Source organism: Rhinichthys klamathensis, unplaced genomic scaffold (genome assembly GCF_029890125.1).
Source record: "Rhinichthys klamathensis goyatoka isolate OS25496 unplaced genomic scaffold, OSU_Roscu_1.1 h1tg000270l_1, whole genome shotgun sequence".
Lineage (NCBI taxonomy): Eukaryota > Metazoa > Chordata > Actinopteri > Cypriniformes > Leuciscidae > Rhinichthys > Rhinichthys klamathensis.
Window position 1 is genome coordinate 1,586,428 of NW_026606790.1, and position 16,838 is coordinate 1,603,265.

The 16,838-nt window shown below is 37.0% G+C and overlaps 1 protein-coding gene across 1 annotated transcript in view; it reads right to left on the reverse strand.

Annotated features, from left to right (window-relative positions):
• si:dkey-112m2.1 (transmembrane protein 132C) overlaps nt 1-16,838 on the reverse strand; it is a 175,211-nt gene that overhangs the window by 35,080 nt on the left and 123,293 nt on the right. The window contains exon 4 of the mRNA XM_056268219.1: nt 3,301-3,487. Coding sequence (XP_056124194.1) covers nt 3,301-3,487 — 187 coding nt within the window. The remainder of the gene's footprint in view (nt 1-3,300; nt 3,488-16,838) is intronic.

Genomic DNA, 16,838 nt, shown 5'->3' on the forward strand with positions numbered 1-16,838 from the left:
GGGGGAGGGTGGGGTAGGGGGGTGCTCTGCAGGACTACTTTTATGACCCCACCAATGTCAAAATAAAACATACGCCCAGCAGTCTTATGCTGTCCGTGTTCTACTTTAAGCTACATCAACGTGTGTAGGATTTAATGGAGACATGGCCATAGAGTCCAACTTAAGTATGGCTGTGTCTATGGTAGATACCTGTACCACTGTTTTTAATATAACAAAGATGAATGTCCATTAGACAAGAGACTCATTTTGTGTCCAGACCGGATAACATGCTTCACTGGTAGTCAATACACAGTATGGAAAAAATGTGATTCTGTTTGTCCAAGTTAAAAACACTTGGAGATAGACAAACAGTTAACTGAAGTTTGTCATAAGGATTTAAAGGGTTAGTTAATCCAAAAAATGAAAATTCTGTCATTAATCACTCAACCTTATGTCTTTCCAAACACGTAAGACTTTTGTTCATTTTGGAACACAAATAAAGATATTTTTTACGAAATCTGAGAGCTTTCTGTACCTCCATTGACAATATGTGCAACTACCACTTTTTCAAGCCCTCAAAGTTATCCATGTGCAAAAAATATTTAAAACTAAAACTAACACTTTAATCTTCATAATGTAGTGTCTTGCATTTGGACATTTTTGACTATTCAAAAGTTTGGGATTGTAGGATTTTTTTAAAGAAGTCTCTTAAGCTCAGCAAGGCTGCATTTATTTGATAAAAAATACAGTAATATTGTGAAATATTTCTATTATTTAAAATAGGGGTGAATTTAGGGTGATGACTTGAAAAAGTGTCCCAATCAACCTGAATTCATCCTTTTTCTACTTGAATATATTTTAAAATGTAATTTATTCTTGTGATGGCAAATCAGCCATTACTTCAGTCTTCAGTGTCGCATGATCCTTCAGAAATAATTAAAAAATGCTTATTATCAATGTTGAAAACAGTTGTGCTGCTTCATATTCCTTTTCAGGATTCTTTGATAATTAGAAAGTTCAAAAGAATAGTAATTATTTTAAATAGAAATATTTTGTAACATTATAAATGTCTTTGTTTGTCACTTTTGATCAATTTAATGCGCCATGCTGAATAAAACAAAATTTATAAAAATAAAAAAAACCTTTTAACGGTAGTGTGTATATACACACTCACACTAGGCGCGTTTCCATTACAGATTTGCGCAAAACTTTTGCGATTTTTTCTAAATGTCGATAAAAAACTATTGCGAAATGACGGCGTTTCCATTAACCGATGTTATGCGACTAAAATTTATTTTTTTCCTCTCGCGATAAGTCATTCCAAAAATCATGGTAACGGATGATGGTAGGTTTATAGCCTATATCACAGCCACCGCACTAGACATTATTATTATTATTAAAGGTGCTATATGGAACTTTTCTTCTAAAATGAATGCTTTTTTTATTGCCTGTGTGTGAAGAGGTTGTAATCACACATTACAATGATACCTCTGAAGGCCAGTATTCCTATTTCTATATTCAATACATTGGATAATACACACACACACTTCTCTGGCTGTGACTGCCCAGGCACCACATAGCTTGAAATAATCCTTATCTTAGTAGTTAACATTATTTGTTTAAGGCCACTCACAGTTTCCTCTAATTTTAAATAAAATACTTTTGATTCTGACCCAATTGCCTGTTTTAAAGCAAACTGTATGCTCAATTAAGCAAATTAGAGCTAATTAAAGGGTTAGTTCACCCAAAAAATCATTAATGACTCACCCTCATGTCGTAAGACCTCCGTTCATCTTCGAAACACAGTTTAAGATATTTTAGATTTAGTCCGAGAGCTTTCTGTCCCTCCATTGAAAATGTATGTACGGTATACTGTCCTTGTCCAGAAAGGAAATAAAGACATCATCAAAAGTAGTCCATGTGACATCAGTGGGTTAGTTAGAATTTTTTGAAGCATCGAAAATACATTTTGGTCCAAAAATAACAAAAACTACGTCTTTATTCAGCATTGTATTCTCTTCCGGTTCTGTTGTCAATCCGCGTTCACGAGTCCGCAGTGACGTAAGACGCTGCTGACGTGTTATCTGATGTACCAGTACACGGAAGAGAATACAATCCTGAATAAAGTCATAATTTTTGTTATTTTTGGACCAAAATTAGAGATGCACCGATTGATCGGCCATGACCGGCGACCGGCCGGTCAGTCTGACATATGCCGATTTTATGCCGGTCAAAATGCACTCGGGCGGCGCATGATTAACATTGCGCAACATCAGCATCACACGTGCACACGGAATGCACATGTAGGAAACCTTGTGAATTACGGCCGTTTCACACCGCAAGCGTGAGCGGCGCGCATTTTTTTCCGGCGTGCATGTTAATCAACGAGTGCATTCACAGTGGGAGCAGGAGCCGCGCGTGAGCGTCGAGCAGGAGCGTCGCATGAGCAGCAGTGAAGCGGTTTCGGCGCCGAGTCTATTTTTGCTGCACTGCTCACGCTCAATTAAAGTGAAAGCACACTTTTGATGGACAAAATAAATATGATTTCACACAAAAAGTCCCCAAAATGCACAGAATTTGCATGTCTAGTGTGTTTTAACAAGAACTGGAGTAGGCTATGTCAGAAATTAAAATGAAGACTCTTTATAGAAAATATTTATAGAAAATGTACCCATTTAAACTTGTTTTTATTATTCAGTTTGGGTAAAAGTATATGGTGTTTTATAAATAAAAAAATATATAGAAAATAAATATTTGTGTTATTGAAAATAAAAAAAGTGGTTAGAAAAAAATAAAATCGGAATCGGCTAAAATCGGTATCATCCGCATGTCAAACTCAATGAAAATCGGAATCGGCCTCTAACCAAAATGTATTTTCGATGCTTCAAAACATTCTAACTAACCCACTGATGTCACATGGACTACTTTGATGATGTCTTTATTTCCTTTCTGGACAAGGACAGTATACCGTACATACATTTTCAATGGAGGGACAGAAAGCTCTCGGACTAAATCTAAAATATCTTAAACTGTGTTCCGAAGATGAACGGAGGTCTTACGGGCTTGGAACGACATGAGGGTGAGTCATTAATGACATCATTTTCATTTTTGGGTGAACTAACCCTTTAAAGTGCTAGTCATACTGTTGCTTCAAAAGACACATCAACATTTCCTGTCTTTCCTGTGTGATGCATCTTATATTATGCCTGAAAGCAGCAATAATTTATATTATATGCAAACAGTAACAATAAAAAGACAAAAGAACAGCATTGCATGTTTGGAATTGTTTAGAATGAAAGACATGAGTTGATCAGAACTCACCATAGCCAATGGCACGATGCCGCCAAGTTCGTGTGGTGCCAGACGGATGAGGGTCTGGATCTCGTCTGAGAGGGTCCGGGAGATGGGGTACTCAATCTGCCATGTCACTGAGCGACTTCCCAGAGGATCCAACAATCCGTTGACCTCCAGATCCACCTGTAAAACCTTCTGGAAACCGGCCTCCACCCTAACATAGGAAAAAGAAATGGTCACGACTCACGAGTAATATCAAAATGTTTGAATGCAAGCTTAAAGGCATATTTTTGTGCATGCCTCCAATGGATGAAAGGGCAGTCAAGCGGCCATTTATCGACCCTTTTGTTTTTGTACACCTGGTGTGTGTATGTAGAATGCAACGTATGTGGGTGTGAGTGTGTGGTGGTTTACTCTCATTATTTTAGTTCAACAAAAACGCATCCCAGCAGCAACCGAAAAAAAAAAAGACAGCAAAAAAGCAATTTACTTTTGGTCCAGCGCCACAGCATTTTCAGAAAAGATTTCCAAAGCAGAGCATAACATTGTCTCTACTGATTGTGATGCAAACAAAGCTGAAAAACAATGAATAAAACCAAAGCCATTTGATTTGCCCAGGCCTGGGTCTGATCAGCCTGGCTGCTCCGGCCTCACAGTACTTAGTTAAAACAAAACGGCATATGAAAAATTCCTAATATCAAAATACAAATGTGGAATATGGAACTGCAATTGAATTCGCACCTGGTAGCATGACAGGAACACAAAAAAATAAACTATATTCTTTTTCTCAGAATCAGAACAGTATGCAAGGTCCCTCTACATTTATCTCACACATCCACAAAAAAAGTAAGGTCACCGTGCTATTCTCAATGCTGTAATTTCATCAATACGGGGGAGAAATATAATTTATGCTTTTTGGTTGACATTACCCACAACTTTCAGAAAGAAATACTCTTTCTCTAACACACACTTTGGTCAGGGTTAACAAGGTAACAGCTTTCCCCATTGAATTGAGCTACTTTTAAACTGTTCCCATGAGAGATTTTTTTTTGTCCTGTAGTTTGAAGTTTGACATATCGCACAAATTAGATTTGAATGCCAGAATTTCGGACCAACCAACAGCCAATCTTCTGCTAATCAAAACAGGTAAGATGGATGCTACTTTTTATGGAAGCAGACAGGCCAACTGTGGTTATGATTACAATGTAGTAAATGTATCGAATGTGAATCAAAACTGACAGTAAAAAGATTTATAATGTTGCAAAAGACATTTTAAATAAATGCTGTTCTTTTAAACTTTCTATTCATCAAAGAATCCTGGATTTTTTTTATAACTGTTTCCACAAAAATATTACGCAGCACAACCATTTTTAACATTGGTTTTAATAAAATAAAATAAAAAGTGTTTTGATCACCAAATCAGCATATCAGAATGATTTCTGAAGGATCATGTGACACTGAAGACTAGAGTAATGATGCTGAAAATTCAGCTTTGCAATCCCAGGAATTAATGACATTTTAAAATATATTAAAATACAAAGCAGACATTTTTAAAATTATACAATTTCACAATATTACTGTCTTACTGTATTTTTACTGTATTTATGCATTAAATAAATGGTAATCATAAATGGTAATCATAGGAGACTTTTTTCAAAAACATAAATAAACATTTTTATAACGATAAAAAAAACTTTGCAATAGTAGGCCTACAAATGAACTGAAATAACCTAAACATTCCTAAAATCTGACACACATATTGTGTTTTGATACTGGACTGGATTTATTGGTCATTGGGCTGGTTTTTGATTGGTCTTCGCAACACTGACTTGATGTGTCTGAATCTGAGAATGTCTCTTTTATAGGCAGAGAGATACGGTTATCCTTTTTTTATCACACAAAATAGGCTATCATAAATACAATCTCCCTCAACTGAATCTTCAGGAAAACAAAATAAAATATCTTCCTCCTGTCACCAGCAGTTCTAATAAGTTTCATTCCAAAAAGCCCTGGATTCTCTGATTGCAATGTCATGGAAACAGTAACGGCAGGATATCTTTAATAAGCAAATCTGGATGATCATATCAGTTTTAACACGTTCTAATCTGTGACTTTACATAATAAAAGGGGTTGCACACTGCCAGTTTCTACCAGATCGCACATGGTGTAAGTTAATTTAATTTCTAGATTCCTTAAAGAGACATTATCTGTAAGTAGCAGAAAAGTGAACTCAAGACTAGAAAAGGCTTTTGTACAAGACTTAACGTCTTGTTATAAATCCTTAAAGGAATAATTTCGCTCTAAACCTGTATGTCTGTTTCCTTCCGCAGACCACAAAAAGAGCTGTTAGAAAGGATGTTCATGTTGTTTTGCTTACAATGACAGTGTAATTGACAAAAATGCCTCATAAAAGTATTATAACAGTGTTCCACACTTTTGCACTAGATTCAAAATCTTCTGAAGTCAAAATAAAGTCCCTGTTCATAGAAAATATTCTGTAACAATTTAGTTTAGAGTCCAATTCTCACTATTAACTAGTTGCATATTAGCATGCATATTACTAGGATATTGGCTATTTATTAGCACTTATAAAGCACATATTAATGGCTTATTCTGCATGACCATATTCTACATCCCTTCATCAATACCTAAACTTAACATCCACCATACTAACTATAAATAAGCAGTAATTAGGAGCTTATTGAGCCAAAGGTCGCAGTTAATAGTTAGTTAATAGTGAGAATTGGACCCTAATCTAAAGTGTGACCAAATATTCCTATTGCTGGATATTTTAACTCTGTAAACAATGTAGTTGGAGTGTAGTGCACAAGTAATTTTTAGAAATATGAAAGTTGATCACCATTTACTTTCACCATTCATTGTATGGAAAACAGCATTGTAAACATCCTGCTAAACTTCTGCTTTTGTGTTCCAAACACATCAAATGGGCAACATGTGGATGAATAAATTATACCAAAATTAATTTTTGGGTGGACTATTCCTTTTACAACAGATACATAACAATGACTGACCCTAAGAAAATGCTGTCTCAACAACTACTGCAAAAAAAAAAGGTCTTGCAATGCCCAAAATTGACGCTTACCAGCAGGCACTTGATAAAGCACTTGTCATGATCACACAAAAAGGCTATTTAAAGTAAGTAGCATTTTTTTGTGCTAATGTGGTGTTGCTGAAGGAAGATAGGCAGCTGAAAGGCTCTGGTGTTAGAAAGGCATTTTGTGAGAAACACAGCTGACAGCTTTGTTGCACTTAAAAATAAATGTATCCATCTGCAAACACTGGTTTCCATGACCTCAATGAATACTCTGAAGAGCCCTGTTAGATCAAACACTGTAATGGGACATTGGCAGTTTTCTCATTCAACGCTAAGAGAATCAAACCCGCACAGGATTAGGACTGCCATTATGGCTCAAATGTAGAGTCAAGATGTGTCCAGTAGAGGGCGAAGTGCACAGTATCTCTTCACCAAGGTGAACCTTTCCACACCATCAAAAGCTAATGCTGATTGATTCAAATCTTTTTGCTAGCAGATGGAATCTGGGAAATTCTCTGTATTTTTGCAGCAGATTTTGTGGGATAATTTGCTAAATGGATTTAAAAATTGTGAGATGTGTTAAACCAAGCATATTGGTAGCAGATGTAGCCAAAATGTTCAAGAAACAAACATAAGTGGCAAGGCATTTTATGAATGACGTGCGTTCCTGCAGAAACTGCAGAACTTACGTTGGAATTCTGAGAGTACGACTTAGTTTAGTGGGCATTCAACCTGTTTATAGACTATACTGAGTGAGTTCGCGACAATCTTACGCTATGCAGTAGAGGTTATAAGGGCAGTAAATATGAAAATCATCTCAGACACAGAGAGTGAAAAAAATGAAGCCTGAAAACATATTTTCAAACCACAAAAAGAGTACTTTGTGAAAACAGGAATGTAAAGTGGAACGTCTCAGCGAGAGTTTCTCTGTGAAGTCAAGACAGGTGCTCAAGTGCTCATTGCTAGGATGAATGGATTGTTATGTCAAAACATATCAAAATGCAGAGAAAGCCAGAGGAGCGCTATTCGTCGAGATAGACTCGCACGTAACCGTCAGAAGGAGTGAAATTCTGCCGGAATGTATAGGTCTGATGACAAAGGGCTAGGCTACAGGCGGTGGAGAATTAATATTTAAAGTGGAGTATGTGAAATCCCAATCTTTCAAAAAGGTTCTTCGACTGAATTTTCCGAAAAAGAAGCTCTTCAAAGAGACTGCGTGCCTCCCTCCTTTTACACAACCATGTAAAAATGGCGTGAGAGAGAAAGAGAGAAGGAAAAAAGGGTAGAAAATGGAAATGGCTTTCATTGTGGAGACTCTAGGGTGGATATATTCATGCACAGTGGTGATCTGCTTAGCACTGACAACAATGATACATCAAACGAATGGAATCAATTTTACTACAAAGCCGCTGTAGTTGGCACCTCACGGCTCGGGGAAATAAAAGTCAAAGCCGGGGAAGTAATGGCAGTTGGCGCGTCAGCTTTGAGTAAAGCTGTGGTGGAATTTCATTTCACAGGTTGCAGAAGAGGCTGAGTGAAAGAGCCACGCCAAAGGCTCGCCCTCGCCCTCCTGCTGGAGGATTTGCCAGCCGCCTCTTCCACTCATTTCCCTCTCGAAGGCAACGCTGGACACTTAGGACCCCCAACAGGCTAAGCATGAAACTCAATCACAGTGCTGGCATGGGGGCCCTGACCTGCATCATGCTCACTAAAGAACTTTATGGTCTAAAGATGGAGTTCACATGGTCAGAACAAAAGAGGAGAATGGGAGAGAAAGGAGAGGATCAGCCTACAGAAAATTGTTAATAGAGCCTATATTTGTGTGTGGAGGGAAACAGTGGTGCATTTATAAAGTATTAGGCTGCTAAAAAAACTGTGATAAAGAATCAGTTGCTAAGGTTTACATGGTTTGTAGCGTCAACTCTTCTAAAGAGATTCAAGAATTCTGTATATAATTGCAGGTAATTAAGATATCCCAGAATGTCTGACAAAATTATCGCTTTTGACAAATGCTGATAAATCCACCCCAAACACATCACATATAAAAAAGTAGTTGCAAGTGTAAAGAAGTGGTTACAAGCAAACAAGAGAGTAACATCAGTTGATGTGAACTGCCGGTATGCAATAATAATCCCTGGTTTTGGTCGTAAACGAATCATTGTTTTTAAACAAAACTCTTACATGAACAAATCTTAAAAGTGAAAAAATCTTCTAAGTGAACAGAACTATGTTTCCCAAAAGCATTGTAAGCCCAGGTAGACTGTAGAAGCTTCTGGAAAACGCAGCCCAGGACTTTTAAGTGAACAAATATTTTTAGTAAATTAATCTTTTAAATGAACAAATATTTTTTTTAATCCTTTGTAAATATCATGACTGATTTGGTTGATTTTACGTGCATTTAAAAAAAAAATCGTTTTTGAGTGCTTTATTGAAACCGTCTCGGGTTGCGTATGTAACCCCGGTTCCCTGAGAAGTGAATGAGACGCTGCGTCAGCAACTGATGACGCGTGGATTTCCCTATTAAAGGGAACAACTTGTGTTACATAATGTAACTCTGGTTTCCTGCGAAGGGAACGAGACGCTGCATCAGTTGAGTTCCCTACGAAAGGGAACCGTAATTAGACGGAGGTTGGTCTAAGTTGACATTTCACCCCAGAATGCAGTACTGCAAATAAGAAAAAGACACATAGCTCAATGTTTTTGTATAGGTGTATTGAAGTGTGTGTGGAAGCAAGAACATATGAGTATCTGCATGCTCATGGGTTTGTCAATAATAGATCACAAGTACCATAGTATTGTCTTTTAGACCTTAAGATGTCATCTTACTTATATACTTTTGCTGTAATCCAGAAAAGCAATTCTCAACAAACATCATGAGAGCAACAGAAAACTCTGCCAAGCAGACAAGTGCAGAGTCCAGACAGTTCACAAACCTCTACTTTTTAGTGTTAAACTATTCTGGGAAGTTATCAGGAGGATTCACATACAATATATATATACTTGCACCACAAAAAAGCTGAAAAGTAGAAGTGATGGGAATCTAAGTGTATAGGTTTCTATTAGAATAAAAAATGTAAAATTTAAATGTGCAGTGTCTGCAATATTTAATTATTTTTTTAAATAAAATCCATTCAGCCACCACTGAGTGGGATGATAAATAGTCTAATTGTGGTATAGACCTAAAAAGCACATTAAGGGTGTATTCACACCTGCCTTGTTTGGTTCGATTGAATCGATTTCTAGTTCGTTTCCCCCCTTGGTGCGGACTTTTTGGGCAGGTGTGAATACAGCAATCGAACTCGGGTGCGGACCAAACAACCGAACCGAGACCCAGCTGAAGAGGTGGTCTCGGTATGGTTCCAAACGAACTCTGGTACGGTTCGTTTACGGTGTGAACATGAACCGACCCAATTGCAAGAAAGCACTGCGCCTTTGAGTTAACAGGCTTCCGTAGTCAGAGTTGCGGTATGGGAAAGTGATCTGTTGTAGCCTACAACATTACATCTGTTGCGTCTTTCTGCGCGTCATGTGTGCATCATTGGAATGGAATGAATGAATGAGTGTGTGCATTAGGACATTCACATACAGAGTGTTCTCTTTAGTCTAATCGCGCATAGATGCAAAAAAAAAAAAAAAACCATTTGCAGTTCATATAATGTAACGATAGTTACAATACAAGGATGATGATGCGTTCATTTACGTTAAGCCTTTTTTGCACTTCCTGATTCCCTTCTTGAGAATCCTTGTCCAATGAATGGATGACCTTAGCACACCTGTGGTTTTGTTTACAAATTTTGGTTCACTGCAAAAAGAGCAGTGTGAAAGCGAACCATATCAAAAAATAAATATCTTTTTTTTATTTGGTCCGGACCAAAGCAAGTGAACTATCGGACTTTCCTGGAGTGAATACACCCTAAGATACAAAGTGTTCAAGAGATACATTAAGGTTTGCTTTTATTGTACAGTAGGTTCCAAAGCTTAGCAAAACGTTAACTAGTGATGATCCAATATTAACATTTTGATAAGATGATCATTTGTTTCAAATTATGGCCAGTAAACGATAAATGAACAATATTGAAATTAAATTAAATATAAAACATTTTCAATAGTATCTGCCAGTTATCTGTCATAACATGACATCGTAATCTTTTTCATTGATTTAGATAAAATATAGTACAAAATTACAAAAAGTAAAAAACTAAAAGTGAATTAAGGCATCACATTATAATGTACAGTACGAGAAATGGATATTCATTTTGAGATTTGTAAAGGATTTTTTTTTAATACTGGTGTTTTAAAGATTAACTTTTAGGTTAACATTGCCATCTTCTAATGCTAACTTAATGTAAATAAAAGGGCCACTTTAAATTTATATAGTTTGTAAAAAGTAAGTTGAACATTGAAATTATTCACCAACTTATGCTTTCTATTTTCTAGAGACTTCTAGTTGACCATTTCTGTCACCACCACTTGCTGGTAAACAATAAAAACTATCACTACTATTAAAAAAAAGTGCTTCGTATTCATATATTGTTTAGTAATATTACTTTAATATTCTAAGTAATTGTTTTTTTTTCAAAATCACACAAAAAAAATGTTTTTTTAAAAATGCCTTTTACTTACACAAATATGAATTTGTTCTGTGAACAAAACAAAGGTTTTAATGACATTCCCAGTATGTTTTAAACATTTTTTGTGTAAAATTCAATTTACGGTAGGCTATATGCAACTAAGATGGCGATTGATGTATTTCATTAGGATAATGATATGACTATTTAACATTTTACATATGTGACAGATGTTAGGTATATTACTGACCTTTAGATTTTATTTTCATATGTGAATGGAACACTTTCATGTTTTGCGGACAATATACACAAACTATTTTGATTTCTGCTCCCTGTCTTTCTTATATCTTTATATTTATCTTTCTTATGCTAATATTCAGCTGCTTAAATGTACTTAGCACATGATGATCATATGCGTGAGTCTGCGCATACCAGAAAACGTAACGGACCAACTTAAATTCTGCACAGAATGCTATATTTTAAAGCGATATGGAGGAGATTAGGAGGAGAAATGGTTAGAGATTAGGAGGAAACTGCGGCTTTACAGAGCTCAACGGCTCTGGCCGAGCTGTGATTTAAACTGAAAGCTATTGGCTTTTTAAAAATGGGGATGGGTAGTTCGCCCTGTCTTCCTGTTTCAGTGGAAATTACGTCAACACATTGAATAATGTGACCTCTCCAACTAATGGCACCCTAAGCAACTTCATATTTCGCCTATGCGTCGAAAAGGCCCTGCTTGAAATTATGGATGAGCAGCATCTAATGCAAAATACCACTGACAATTGACAGAAAAAACAGGCAACCTTGGCTGTCTGCGACCCACGATCTCATGAACCTTGAGGGAGTGATGTAATATTCATTTCACTCTGCAAGTTGATTTGCTAGGTGTTGCTTCTGCAGGAACACACAAGGTTTAAGAAGAATGTGAAGCTGTTGGACCGAATGGAAGCTGAGGAAAATGGCTGCCCTTGGGTGAGACATCCAGCTGGGAACATCATTTAAATCCATTAGCCAGATATCATCAGACTTACCCACTCACTTAGTAGCTATGTTATCACCGCAGCAGACATGAAGTGGAATGGGAAGCACAGAGTGAAATGGATGCCCAAGACGGCAGTATTTCACACTGAATTACCTGAACCAAGCCTGGGTAGATGGGCGGCTCACAAAGCCTCCTCAACACGCAGCAGTATCTCGTGTCCCAAGCTCAACTTTGAAGTACAAATAATCATATATGTGCTGATACAGCTGGGTTTAGGAGAGTTCTGCTAAAAAAAGAAAGAAAAGGAAACAAACAGAAACCTCACAGTAAATCAGTTGATCAAGTGGTGAGACATACCGAATGATAAACGAGATAAATTAACTACCAAAAGAAATTGAATCTGCTAGTGTTTATGTGCAGGTACATTTCTTTCTCAACGGCCTCATTGATTAATACAAAAACTGAAGCCATTCAGCAGCACACATCTGCTGCCTCATGGGCATAGTAGCATATACGACCACAGAAAACACAATAATCGAAAAACACGGCCATATGAGGAATCATTTTCATTATGCTACAGTGATGGATCAGAGCAGTCATTATTGCCACTAATTCATACTCTGCAAAAGCCAATATAATTAAGTGTGTGAAAATGCAATCACATGGGATCTGTGTAAATGCTAAGCACACATGCACAAGGCATGCTAATGTCTTCATGCTCACGAGAATCACGCTAACACTCTGGTTCCTACACAGCACTTCGTTTGATTTAACTTGATTAACTTCCTTGCCATATGTTTCCTATTATTTTTTCGCCATTAAGCTCCATCGCTCTCCTTCCAGTCATGAAACAGGATATCATTCGGTTCTTTCAGAATGTGGGTTGAATCCAAATGATCTGAGTTCTGTTTTCTGACTGATGAATTTCCCATCTCTCATACGCTGCGCGGACTAGACGTCAATCTGTAATTGGAAGCTCTCAAGAGTAACATACTCAGACTAATTAAAAGAACCAAAGCTAATTGCAAAACACACAATATTGTGCAGTCCCCAAACAGGTTGTCCCTGGTACAAGTCATTACAAGGGTCATACACACATACAAACACCCAGAGTCCATGGATCCTTTGCTGCATATGCAGATATATGCATATGATTTTATTAATTATGTTGGGTGTTTGGGAACCACTGGTCTGGTCAATGTTTCTAGTCTCAAGAAAACTAGCTGTGTCATTGTTCCCAATTGACCCTTTGCAGGGAGCTTGATTGACAGGTGATCTGACCAATCATACTTCGCCATCCACCATTTTGTCCGACAAAGCAGTCAGGAGAGTTAGTAGATTAACATGGGAGGATTTGAACTTGAAAAACGGAATGTACTGATGCCTTTCTCCGGTTAAAACAACATTCCTTCTTATGTTCATTCATGTTTATTTGATGCTATAAATGAACTAGAAGGAAGAGATGATCGGATCACAAGCAGCTTTAACTGATGCTCTACAGCAATCTGTCACGACACATTAAAGAGCCAGAAAACGGTATTTATTGTTTAAATTTCTTTTAAAAAAATGTCCAAATTTGAAAGGTGAGACTTTGTTTAATATGTTTAATATCAAAAGTAACCGAAAAGTAACCTGGTCTGTCCTGTCTGTCAGCATGTTGTCAGTCCGCGATGTATTTTTCACAGCGTGAGAACATGGTGTGTGTGTGTGAGAGCTGCGTAGCTTGTCGGACATAGCGACAGTAACTAAGGGGGGCGGGTCTTTGCGAACGGTCAATTATATCACTAAAAATAATTAGCATGAAAGACTGTTCTTGAAGGCTATGCAAAAACATCCATTCAGTGACTACAGTTGTGTAATCCAAAGGGTCAAGGTTTGGGTGAATAGCATGAAAATGGATGGTAGATGCCGTAACAACACTATGCGAAATCTTTCTCCAATTACAGCCATTTAAAAGTAGCCACATATTTTAATTATATTCAGGAAGGTTGCATTCAATTGATAAAAAGTGACAGAAAAGACCGTTGCAATGTAACAAAAGATTTCTTCCCAAAATATATTTATTGGCATTCTGTGCAGATACAACGTCTTGTATATATAAAAATGAAATAAACCACAGCTCTGCTGTTCTCCCCAATCCTCCGTTAAAAGATTTCTCTCTCAAATAAATTCGGTTCTTTTGAACATTCATTCAAGAACCCTGAAAAAGGTATCACAGTTTCCACAAAAATATTAAGCAACTGTTTTCAACATTGATGATAATAAGAAATGTTACTTTAGCACCAAATCAGCATTTTAGAATGATTAGAATTATAGAAAGTTATTTTACATTTTTATTTTAAATAATATTTCACTATATTACTGTTTTTGCATGTTTTTATCAAATAAATGCAGCTTTGGTGAACATAAAGGATCTCTTTTAAAAACAAATCTTACTGACCCCAAACTTTTGAAATAAATAAAAATAAATTTTAATATGTTGTCTATTTAATACATTGCTGCTCACTCAGGACCAGGTCAGATTAAAAGTTTTTAAACTTATAAAAGCGAGATTGCATTCTGTTGCGTTCAATTGCAATACATCCAGCTGTTTTTGAATGCAAGAACACGTCCTGTGTGAATACCTTCCTTACTCATTCTGCACTGACTGTTCTCTGTAAATGTGGTTTGGCATGTTGCCTGTTAGAAGGTGGTACTTCATGCTTGAATTAGTCAAATGGAAAATATCTTATTATGGAATTTATGTACAGGTCAAGAGGTACGTTTAATTGCACTATTTAACCCTCCCATTTGTCTTTTCTTTTACATATTTTAAATTTAGAATATTCATATAAAGTTTTAATTATTTTGATTTCAAATTTGTAAATATTTTGAATTAAATTTTGTATTATTTAAAGGTGCTATATGTATTTTTTAGCGGCCTCTATCGGTGATGTTTCAGATTACAAACAATTTTTACAAGAGCGCTCGTGCTCTTGCGCGTGCTCGAACACACGAGCGAGCACTCATGGTACACGGCCACACTGAGACTTTCAACACACCGGAGAAAACATCACACAACATGCTGGAAACTCATGTAAACTCCCACTGCAACGTTATAATAGGCTGCTTTTATCAGCTTGACGTTGAACTAATGCTCCATGCTCGTACCATAACGTTACATTGACTGCATTTAGCCGACATGTGGTGTTAGCATAATAAGGCATTTCACTAACTATTCGTGTATCTTTCACAATCAGCAATGTCAACATAGGTGAATGTATAATATGATAACGAAAACGGTTAGTGAACTAGACTGAACAATTTCAGTGTAACAGTAAAATCGTAGAAAGTAACATTACTGTACTGAACATGTCTGAAAATTATAAACAATATGATAGCAGTGGGATGAGTGACGTTAGACAGTAGATCTAGAACATAAAATAAAAGTTACATCCTAAAGCACCTACTTTTTGTTATCCTGGAACAGTCTTTTGTATTCATTTCATGTCTCATGTATGTTGTAGTTTACCTTGCCATTTCATTACAGTTTACCATTATTTATTTCAGCATATCTGAAAACTTGCAATTTATCACATTAAAAATAGCGGAGGTCTCTCCATAATTCAAACGCTCTGCCGATGTTGATCCGTTTTCGTCCTAAGTCGATCCGATTCACGTTTGGCCTGACGATACATTTTTGTTTTGTTTTTTATATTTATGTGGAGTTTGTGTTGGAGTATGTGTTGTGCTGGAGACAGGTCGTTTTTTGGTGTTATGACTCCATGTCGTTAGCTGCAGTGCCGTCGCATAAAGGAGAGAGGCTCGGGAGCGCGCATGCACGTCACATCCGATGGATTTCGCAGAAAATCCGACCCAGAGACTTCACATAGAAATAGGAATACTGGCCTTCAGAGGTAATAGCAGAACCCGACAAGTGGATCATTGTAATGTGTGATTACAACCCCTTCACACACAGGTAATAAAAAAAGGATTCATTTTAGAAGAAAAGTTACATTTAGCACCTTTAAAAATGCAACCACATACCAATTTGTCTTGTACGTTGAACACTTCCAAAGCATTGGGATGTTTCCAAATGCCATACAAGACACTTAAAGGGATACTCCACTTTTTTTGGAAATAGGCTCATTTTACAACTCCCCCAGAGTTAAACTGTTGAGTTTTTACCGTTTTTGAATCCATAATGTAGGCGTAATGATATGACGCAGCGCCTGAAAATAGGCCACCTTCCGTCAACACAACGGAACTATTTTCAGGCGCTGCGTCATATCATTACGCCTGCTGCTCTCATGGTACGGCATTGAAGTTTCTTGATTATTACGCAGGAATGAGAGTATAGTTCCTAGCCATACCAGCCTAGAAAATCGCAACTTTACATTTTCCGTCGGTCTTAGTGCACGATGTAACTACAGAAGAGTCAAGTTTTAAATAGGAAAAATATCAAAACTCTTTGGTCATTTTTTTTTTAGAAATGCTAATGGTCTTGTCCACTTCAATGATGTATGCTAAGCTATGCTAAAAGTGGTACCGCCAGAACCGGAGATCGGCTGAATGGATTCAAAAACGGTAAAACTCAACAGTTTAACTCTGGGGGAGTTGTAAAATGAGCCTATTTCCAAAAAAAGTGGAGTATCCCTTTAAGATATCTCTTCGTCCCGTGAGGTGTGACCTTCCTTGATTCATCAGCTGTTTGGTGGAAAAAATGGAGTGTCTCACATTCAGATTGGGACTGTTTCTCCCCTGATTAATGTGCTCGTGCAAAGTCAAATGTAATTTGGGGATTTGTCTTTTTACATATGCAGATTTCTGCAGCACAGCCACACTGCAACACCGTATTCATAAGTTCATTAGGAATGTGTACGTAGCAGTAGCACAGCTTGTACAATTTAACCCAAATTGATGGATTGTTCTCCGGGTATGCTAATAGTGGCCAGAGGCATTGTTATGGAACGCAACACCC